This window comes from Ylistrum balloti, unplaced genomic scaffold (assembly GCF_031769215.1).
Source record: "Ylistrum balloti isolate Yb309-2 unplaced genomic scaffold, AGI_CSIRO_Ybal_v1 Utg370042, whole genome shotgun sequence".
Lineage (NCBI taxonomy): Eukaryota > Metazoa > Mollusca > Bivalvia > Pectinida > Pectinidae > Ylistrum > Ylistrum balloti.
This window is the reverse complement of record NW_026782099.1, coordinates 125196-135509: the sequence shown is the minus strand read 5'-3', so window position 1 is coordinate 135509 and position 10314 is coordinate 125196. Positions and strand designations below refer to the sequence as shown.

General features: G+C 34.9%; 1 protein-coding gene across 1 annotated transcript; it reads left to right on the top strand.

Annotated features, from left to right (window-relative positions):
• LOC132549068 (uncharacterized) lies at positions 1-9957 on the top strand. Its single transcript, XM_060212968.1, has 7 exons — positions 1-120; positions 1344-3161; positions 4342-4428; positions 4891-5012; positions 5246-5372; positions 5990-6060; positions 6247-9957. The coding sequence occupies exons 2-7, from the start codon at positions 1378-1380 to the stop codon at positions 6585-6587; spliced, it is 2532 nt and encodes an 843-aa protein (XP_060068951.1). The 5' UTR covers positions 1-120; positions 1344-1377; the 3' UTR covers positions 6588-9957.
• Positions 9958-10314: the final 357 nt, after the last annotated feature.

Sequence of the window (10314 nt, the reverse complement as noted above, 5' to 3'; positions counted from 1 at the left end):
CTAGACGAGAGTAGGACCTCTACTCTTGTCCTCAGCATCTGAACGTTTCGGCGTGCATAACCAGTCACATAAGTCCATGTGTGTACTGAGAAATATCTTCACATGCACCGTACATATATGGTAAATATTTATGTGGTATTACACGGAAATAATGCATCATTCCATCACTGAAGGCGACCTCGCGATTGGCTCCAGTCAAGTTCAAGGGAGGGGGGGAGGCTGTTTTTAGTGTGAGGTCGAGAGGAACTAGATATTTACAATGATTTAAAGAACGAAGGTATTCTGTGCGAGTATTTGTTGTTGTATATCATCTCAAAGACAATTGTGGATTACTCGAGAGCACGCAATATAAAATAAATTTCAGGAATGTCTTCTTGAGAGTTTCAAAGCTCCATCTTCAGTGATCTGTTGTGCGTAGTGGCCCGAAGGAAAAGTGTTATTTACAGTTTTTTATTTAGTAATTTGTTACGGTAAAAATGAAAAAAGAAAATGGCTGCCGTGTAGTATTGATGTGTTAGGGCTTCAAGGGCTACGTATTGTATCTGCCTTGAAGTGTGGTTATATGTGGAAAGGCAGATTAGTTGTATGTATCCTTTGTAGCAGATATGTGTCTTTATATGATGAGATATACATGTCAGTTCTTGGATCAGCTGGGATGTTGATTGAAGTGTAGATGTGTGAATGATTTTGTAAAGCAGGATCAGACTGGATTCCATCCTGCATACTTGTAGGGTCAGTCGTTTAAGTTAGAGTATGATGTCTGTGATCGAGCTGGTATTTTGATATTAAATATGATGTAATGTGCTGCTCTGCATTGTAATTTCTCACTTTGCATAATTTGGTTTGTGTTGTTGGGGTCCTATGCAAAAGAGTAGTATTTTTATGCATGTTATTTGTGGCTAAATTAATTTTGAGATGTTTAAAGAAGTCAAATGATTTGTTCGTATTTGATGTGATATTGTTGATATATTCATATGCTTATGTGTATGGATTATATTATCTGCAACTACTGTGAACTAGGCTCTAATGTTCTCGCCAAGGGTCGCCAATATGCACATTTCCATGGAGAAATTGTGATATTTCTGATCACAGATTTTTCTAGAAAGAAAAATTCTTGAAATAAATGTTAGTTTCAGTGCAAATTAATTTCCTAAGCATTTGCGAGAATATAATGATAACCAACAGAAGGTCGAAATTTACACCCATCCTTTTACAAAGATTTGTGCAGTTGTGATATTTTGTTATCATTGAATTTGTATAAAGTTTTTTTATATTGTTTAGGCCTGCATAACAAGTTAAAGTCCCTGTTTTGAAATTAAATGCACCCATTTTCCATTTTTCAGTTGCTAATTATAGCATTGCGGGGCTTTATGCTTCATGCCAGAGGGAAAGTCTTCTGCTGACTATCTCCGACATGGATCAGGTCCTTCATCCTCTTCTTTGCCTTTCTATCCAGACCACAACTCAGAAGTAACCCCTTGGAGTGGTAATGGCTCCCCCTCCAGGGGCTCTAGTACTGAACACTACAGCCAAGAATGGAGACAAGCCACACACCAAAACAACGCTCGTATACCTGACCATTATCTAGAATCAGCACCACCTCTATTTTCAGCTTTGGATTCAGCAAACTTTTACACAAATTTATCATTTGACCAGCTTGATTTAGATGAATCTACATCAGTAACTAGTCCATTTTCAATTCCTATCAGACGACGTGATTCAAGTCCAAATTATGGCCTTTCTCCTTCTTCTCTTCTCTACAAGTACTCCAACATTGCTGGTATGCCAGAAATGGACAATAGAACAGTTTTGTCCTCTGTACACGATGAGTCAAACACAATAAACTCAACAACCACAGCAACAACTCATACATGCAAGAAACCAGGTGGTATTGCAATGTCTGAACACTCGACTATCCGCAGCCCAGGTCAGGGAGCTGAGTGTAACTTGACATCAGGCTTTCCTGTTCATCAAACAGCCACAAATCAAAGCCAGTCATATAAGCCTATGTTTGCAAAGTCACCGAGTCTTGAGTCCACCCACTTTCCAACAGCAGCTGATGCAATATTTCACATGCATGCATGTGATGACCAGACATTTGCTGACTCTGTTGACAATCTCTCACTTTTTCAGCCTCCTGATTCAGCTATTCAAGATATGGAAACATTAGATATTGCTTACCCCCAAAGTGCTCTTCGCAAAGTTGCAGAAAATTTTAAGCGCGATAAGAATGACCTTTTCCTTCCAGTTCAAAAGAAGCCAGGTGAAACTTGCTTTTCTGCAAGTAATAAACAAGAAAGCACCTTCCAGCAACCTTTTTGCCAAACAGTAGATGATATTGGATCAAATTATTTTGAAAGTTTTTATGACAATCCACAAATTTTTCCATCTAGTTCTTCAGACTCTGGTACTGCCTTTGGACAACAAATGTTGAAAAAGAATTACTGCTCTGAAACAGATTCAGCTCTATTGGACGTTTTCTTTCAGGAGGATTCAGACCTTATGTATGATGATAATAGTCAAGGGTTTTCCATGAAACACACCATGGATACCTCTGGGTATGAGGAAAACGATGGTGATAAGCAGGGGAATAAGAAATATGTTGGATCTACATTAAACCAGCATGCGCCTCGGCCAACAAAGCTACAGACAGCAGAATCCACCAAAGTGGTAGCAGAAGTACTTGCAGGACTGCTTGATGATGTTGATGTTCCTTACTATATGAATGAAATTGAATCTGGTGTAACAAGCACACCAGATGGAAAAGAAATCTCTTTTCTGTGTGAACCATCCAGTTTGTCTATGACAAATTCTTGGATTCCATCAGAAGAGAAAAATGGTAGGAGGACAGATAGCGGTCAAGTTGTTTTGGAACAGAGCTTTGATAACCGAAGCCAGCAGGCAGAATGTCATGAAATGGCAATCAGTCCAAAATTTTCAGACTCTGGTTCAATTATTTCTTCTATTTCTTCATCATTTACTTGTCAAAATGAAAGTTATGAGAATTCACATAAGGCTATGAGACACCCACCACCCCCTCCCCCTCCACCACCACCTGAAGTACCTACCCAGAAATCTGTTACGGATGTAATCACCTTACCACATGCTGCTGCAGCTAAAGTGGAGCAGGATAATCTGCAAAAGAAGCTGGCAAAGATCATGTGAGTAATTTGTTAGACCTTTGATACTTGCTAATTTGTATTCAGTACTTTTTAGCTCACCTGGCCCTAAAGGGCCAAGTGTGCTATAGGGATACCACAGGTCTGTCCAGCATCCATCGTCTGTCAACTTTTACTACAAGTTGCTATTTTTTTCTGAACGACTGTGGATTTTTAATCAAATTTGGTCTGAAGCATTCTTGAAGAAAGAAGAACCAATTTTGTTTAAATGGTGGGCCTGGTGAAGGAAAATCAGTTTTGTATAAACGGTGGGTCTCTGTCCCCTAGAGCTAAATGGGCAGGGCCCAATAGGGAAAAACTATGAATTCTTTAAAATCTATTTTGTTTTTTAGAAATTGTAGAATATTGTCCAAATTTGGTCTGAAGCAATTATTGGTAAAGGAAAATCAATTTTGTGCAAATGGTTGGTCTCTGGGACTAAAGGGGTGGGCCAAATAGGAATATCAACCTTGTTCTTTAGGAATTGCAGGATATTGTCCAAATTTGGTCTGAAGCATGCTTGGTGAAGGAAGATCAGTTTTGTATATATGGAGGGTCTCCACCCTCTACGGTTAAAGTAGTGGGGCCAAATAGGGAAAATCGATCAATTTCTTTAAAATCTGCCTTGTTGATATAGTTTAGATGCTAACCCGATAACCATATGTACTATTCCTGGGATTCAAAAGAGAAAGACAATGATGATATAAGAATTTACCTGTTGGTCTTTCCCCATCAGAAAGGTTACATGAATGAGCTTTAATTTGGAAATATTTGAAGTACCCAACCTTTAGGCTTGTATAACATTGTTTGATTTAAGATCCAGATAAGTGATACAGGCCCTATGGGCCACAATTAATAAATGCAGGCAAATGTTTGCACTTTAATTTTGCTAAATAGAAATTTTGGACATTAATGCCTGCAAATAGTTAGTATCTGATAAATTCAGACCATACTTAATACAATTCAAAATGACTGGAACTGTTACACATAAACATTTTGAAATAAACATCAGTGTTGGTATTTAATTAACACAATTACAAGTCTTTCATGGCAGCCTAATGATGTTTATATGGCTAGTCATTAAATCAGATTTTAGAAAGATTGAATATATATTTATAACTCCTTGGCTGTTAACATAAAAACCTAACTAGCTGTGTTGTTTATGATGATTTTGTCATTGCAGAGAGGAAGGAACAGGTTTTGAGAATAGCCTTACACTGGTGTCATTGCACCACAATCAGGTGGTTCCTCTCATGCAGGAAGGACCTTGGTAAGTTAAATACATGCTCATCTGTATTGTAAGAATGATATATATTTATAAATATCTTGGACAATTTTCAGGATTTGTGGGTCAAGATCACTGTTACTACATTTAGAAAATCATTATCAGTGCTCTAGCACCTTCATTCCTGGAGGAATTCTCATCCATTTTCACACACTTATAAAATATCAAATTATCTTGGACTAGGGCGAAATCAGGGTTGTTGGGTCAATGTCTAGATCATAGTTACTATTTTTAGAAAATTTATAAATCATTATAGTGTAATAGCTTGTAGGGGCCGGAAGGGGACTTGTATTGATTCTCAATACACATGACCTATAGGGAAATATAAATGTTATATAAATATCTTAACTTATAGTGATTATATTTCAAGCTTGTAAGAAAGTATTTCATTTTTAAAGTATTTGTGATTTGTATATATTCGACTTTCTTGTGTTGTCTGTTTTGTAGCTGTGGACTTGTGGCCCTAGCAATGGCAAAAGACTTGATGGAGAGAACTGATGTATCTTTTGAGGATATTCTTGGGACTAGCAGAGCCAGAGGATATACAAACAAGGGCGAAATGTTCTCTGGTAAGCTGATGTTGTTCAATCAGATAGAGAAGTTTTCAATCAAATTATTTAAAAGTTCACTGTTTAAACTACTACATAATGATTTATAATCACAAATAAGATTATTGGAACTTGGCAGATGAGCACCTTCAGGGGTGCCCTACAAGTATTAAGTATACCCAAACAAAATTTGATAATCACTTGACATATTTCACCCTGTTTACAAGCAGTTAAGGATCTGATCTTTATTACAGCTTTTGACATGGGGGCATTGGCTAGGGAGGTGTATGGTTGTGAATGTGAAGTCTTGGATATGGAGACCACAGGATCTAAAGAGCTTTTCCTGCGCCACCTTGTGGGAGGCAATATCTGTCTTGTTCCGTATCCTTTACCCATCATTAGTATTGAACCATTGTTAATAAAGTTTAAAAGTGATATAAAGGCACCTGCAGCAATTGAAATTCAGACTTTCAAAATTATAAGTTAATTTCAGTTGCTAGTAGACTCTAAAATTATTTTTATTTTGTTTGCCCATCTAAATGGATCATATTATGTTATGCTAGGTATCCTCCATCTGTGAAATTATATTATTACAGTAACCATATCTTGAACACATATACATCTCCAATTGGGGAATATTGCAAAGTAAAGCAGTGGCAGGTACATCTTTCAGAAGAAAAATATAGAGTTATTCCCCTTTGTGTCAGTTATTTTGGGGCCATAAGGTAATTACAATATCACTAAGATTCATTAAACTTGCTGCCTCTATGTATATTAGTTAAACAGATCATTTTGGGTAAGTAACACTCCATGCTGTTGTTTGCCACACTGATGACTAGGTCTGTTGCATATATACATACTATATATTGCATGGTTATAAAGCAGATGGCTCCCATGTTGATATTCTCTTCATTTTTTAAGATACAGTATATGTAGCAAAAACATTTGTTAAGATTTAAATTTGTCATTGTCGGTGGTAGTATTCTTAACTCTCCTAGATACGATGCAGATGCAAACCACGAACCTTGTATGAAAAAGGGACATAAGGCGCATTGGACTATTCTTACAGGTAAGTTACAATAGATGATGTTTACAATTGCAAAGTTAAAAAACGTTTAAAATGACAGTTATTGATGTAAATGTCCTGCTTTGTATTCCACAAACATGTGTCATTTAACATAGGAAATTCCATGCATGTGTATAGATATATTCTTTCCGTTCTTGGCCAACCATGAAAGATATGTATGAATTTCAGGAATCCTGTTTGTTTTACGTTCCTCTGAGGCTGCCTCGCTTCCAAACGACTTTCTTATTGATGAGAATATACCACAACTGTACCATGTCCATAGTAAGACTTCTTCTGAAACACTCCAACAAATCCTTCGCATGGCTGATCGCAACAACATACTTGTGTATGGAAGACAGGGGAAAAGTCGTCACACTGGACTCTGGTCCTTAGGGAGGCTGCTGACAAGCAATGCAAATCTGTTGGAGGTCAGTTCCCAGAGGATGGGCGAGTCTATGGAGGACTTTGTTCTTCCTGAGAATGGCATTGTTCAAACTCTTTGCAATAAGATTGTTATCTTGTACAAGTGAATGTTGTTATTGTTTTTATCCTGTTTAATAAGCAAGTGAATACACTGCTGCCCCAGTGGTATATAAACACATCAGTTGGCCCTGTGTGGCTGCTAAACATGTATTAGTTGAAACTTTGCTGTACATAAAACTCAAAGAATACTCAATAGAAACATTTCATTATTAACCAAAACCTTTTTCCTGGAGTTCTTCAAGAGGGGCTATCTTTTCATTAGTTGATTTGACTACTTGTTTCCATGTCGGCAGTGTAGGCTTCCATAGGAGGTTTATTCTTTCATTATTAACATTACACTCCTTGTTGTGAACAAATATTCATATATTTTTAAAAGTGTTAATATTCAAATTTAAAGTTATTGGTTTTAATTTTTTGTACAAAGTCTTTGAAAAGTATTTTTTCTTTGTGAGCATTTTGGGCTGTGCAGCAGCACATATTTTTATGATAGCAAAATTGTTAGTTTTTACTATTTAATATTTGAAATCAAATGCATAGAAAAGAAAGGAAAAAACTTAATGTACATGGAATGTTTTGAGTTTTGTCAGCTTATGTTGAGTCACTTGAGTGTTCAATCTGTTTAATGACTAAACCTTGGTAATGAGGTAACAAGTCAATCTCTGTTTTTACAAAACACAGTATTTTTTCATGACAGTTGAAAATATTGTGTCATTGCAGAGTTGATGGACATACCAGTTAATACCATCTCTGTATTAATATTTACAGTTGCTTTGTCAAGCGTATTTGAATGTTGAACAATAGGTTCTTGTTACTGTTGTTAATCTTTTATCAAAATAATGATTTCACTTTGTGTAGAAAAAGGGCAGGCGTGCCCTCTGTTTGGAATGTAATAATACATTGCTCTGTTGTGTTTGATACTGTTAATCTGTGTTTTATTTATGCAGTTATTAAGACATTTTTTCACATGGCCTCTCTGCCTGTTTTTTTTTCATCAGCTTTTGATGAAACTTGTGCAGCAGTTACATCAAAGACCAAGGCAAACATTGAGTTTAAGCAAAATCTCAATAGAATTTCATTTATTCTGCAGTACTTGGTCAATGTAACTCACACAAGTTTCGTATTTGGTTTTAGGTGAATTTGGTCTGTGTTGGTATTGATGTACACCGTGAAAAATCACGGAATAAATGACTGGTGGGATTTTAATTCCTTTTAGCAGTATTTTACATAATTGATGTTATACTGGTAAACCTTGGAAAGAATCCATACCTGTTTCTGTAATTCTACTTAATGAGAATGTTTGTGACCAGTGTGATTTTGTTAGATGTGTCAAAATTTATTTTACTCTCTATAGGAAATAGTAATGTAATAATTATTGTTTCCTTGTCATGTTATGTAATAGGTCATACAAAATTTGGTAACTATTTTCTCATTACACTCATCCCTTTTATCTTGATGATTTAGACATAGTTTTCTGTTTCAAAGTATAATTTTCATAAATGATGTCCTTGTCATGGTGTTCATTCAAAGCTTTTTTTCTTCATTTTTTTTTTCTTAATTAATGGTATTTTTGAGCACAATTAGTTGGATAAACATCTTACTAATATGAATTTATTGACATCTTTATTAATATTTAACAGATTTGTATTTAGGCTTAATTTTCTTTTTTCAATTTACGATATTAAAATGTTTTATATTTTGTCAAATTGAAGATACGTAGATTATGTATGATGCATACCATGTAACTCTAGTGTAATGGATAGCGTTGTATTTGAAAGTAACTAGATTTATAGTTGTTATTTGAAATGATTTTTTTAAATGATGTTCAATTTTATATCTACTGCTGGCTGAGAGCTTTCCAGTTCTTCTGTTTAGGTTTTTCAAGTGATTTTAGGTAGTTCCTAAAAATATAACTAGGAGCTATTACAGAAATAAATCTTTGTTAAATGTTTTTTTATGCTGTAAGAAATAAAATGGTGCTGGTCTCTTTAATTCACAGTAAACATCTGTTGGATGTAGTTGTTGATCTGAAGGATCCAAGATTTAGTCAAATTTTCAGATTTTATGAAACAATCTGCAGAAGTTGAATACTGTGGTTTCAGTTATTGTTGTGTTTTGAACGTCTTTTAGGCATGTTTACCATTGCCTAACATACATATATCACATTTGTTTTGATGTACAAGACGTTCATGTACCTGTATATATCAATTATATCTACATGTTTAGATATAACTACCATGTGTAGTGAGGGTCATGTTGGAAACATATTTAAAGTCACATATGCATATAGATATATATTGTCTATCTGGGAAATGTAGGATAGGTTTTTTATTTAATTGGTTACCATGTTGTGTATTGTAAATTTTGTATTTTTGCCTGGAAACTTTCCTAGAACTTAATACCCTGTTTTACAGTTAGAGTGATGTGTTCAGTAATGTTACTTAAAAAAAAATTCAGTGAGTAATGTAGATAATACTTCTACTTCACATAAGGTTTGTTGATATTGTCATAATACCATTGTCAATATATCTGCAGTATATATTTTATGTAGATGGGATTGGTGTTTAGTGTTTTGTTGTTTTTGTAATTTTGTACTTTATTAAGTAATGGCATTTTGAATTTTTTTACTTCTTCATTCACATCCAATTTCTGAAAAACTTATTTACTTCATCAATTTTTTTCATCCTATAGATAAAAGTCCATACGTGATCATATCACAGTTCTATTGAATGTACAATAATCATGGCATGATCCGGTCTCAGTCTGAAGGAGACAGTAGTAAAACTATGCAGCATTTAATACATACAGGAAAATTTTTTTTAATTCTGTGAGTGATCGGTCCAAGGAAATTTGGATACAGTTGTTAACCTGTATAAGGAAATTATACTGCTTGATTTGTCAATTGTCACAGGCAATCTCATTATTAACTGCTGTTATGGTACCGTCACAACCACCTTAAATAGAACTGCTGTGACTAATGATGGTAATTAAGATACAGTGCATTAATTACAATTTTGCTGTGCTTGCTTAAAGGGATAAGATATACTAGTAGATACACAACTGTACTTTATTGGTTAGCTAGCAAGTAACTCATTATATAAGGTAGGTGATGTTAGTGTCAGATGTTGTATATCTATGTAAAATGCAAGGGACTTGGATTAAGTTGTCTTAAGATATAAATAAAAAGGAAAGGGGATAAAGTTGTATTCCCAAGGATTTAAAATGTAAAGGACTGGGGTAAGTTATAAGGATGTAAATTGTAAAGGACTGGGATAAGGATGTAAAATGTAAAGGACTGGGGTAAGGATGTTAAATGTAAAGGACTAGGGTTAGTTATAAGGATGTAAAATGTAAAGGACTGGGATAAGGATGTAAAATGTAAAGGACCGGGATAAGGATGTAAATGTAAAGGACTGGGAAAAGGATAAGGATGGGATAAGGATGTAAATGTAAAGGACTGGGATAAGGATGTAAATGTAAAGGACTGGGATAAGGATGTAAATGTAAAGGACTGGGATAAGGATGTAAAATGTAAAGGACTGGGATAAGTCATAAGGATTTAAAATGTAAAGGAGTGGGGGATGAGTTGTAAAAAGATGTTAATAAAAAGGACTAGGATAGAGTTGTATAACGATGTAAAATATAAAGGACTCGGATAAAGTTATATCAAGATGTATCGGAATTGGATGAGTCCTATAAAGAATTGGATAAATTGTATAGAGTGCAAATAAAAGGGACTAGGATAACATGTATAAGGATGTAAATAAAGAGGACTGG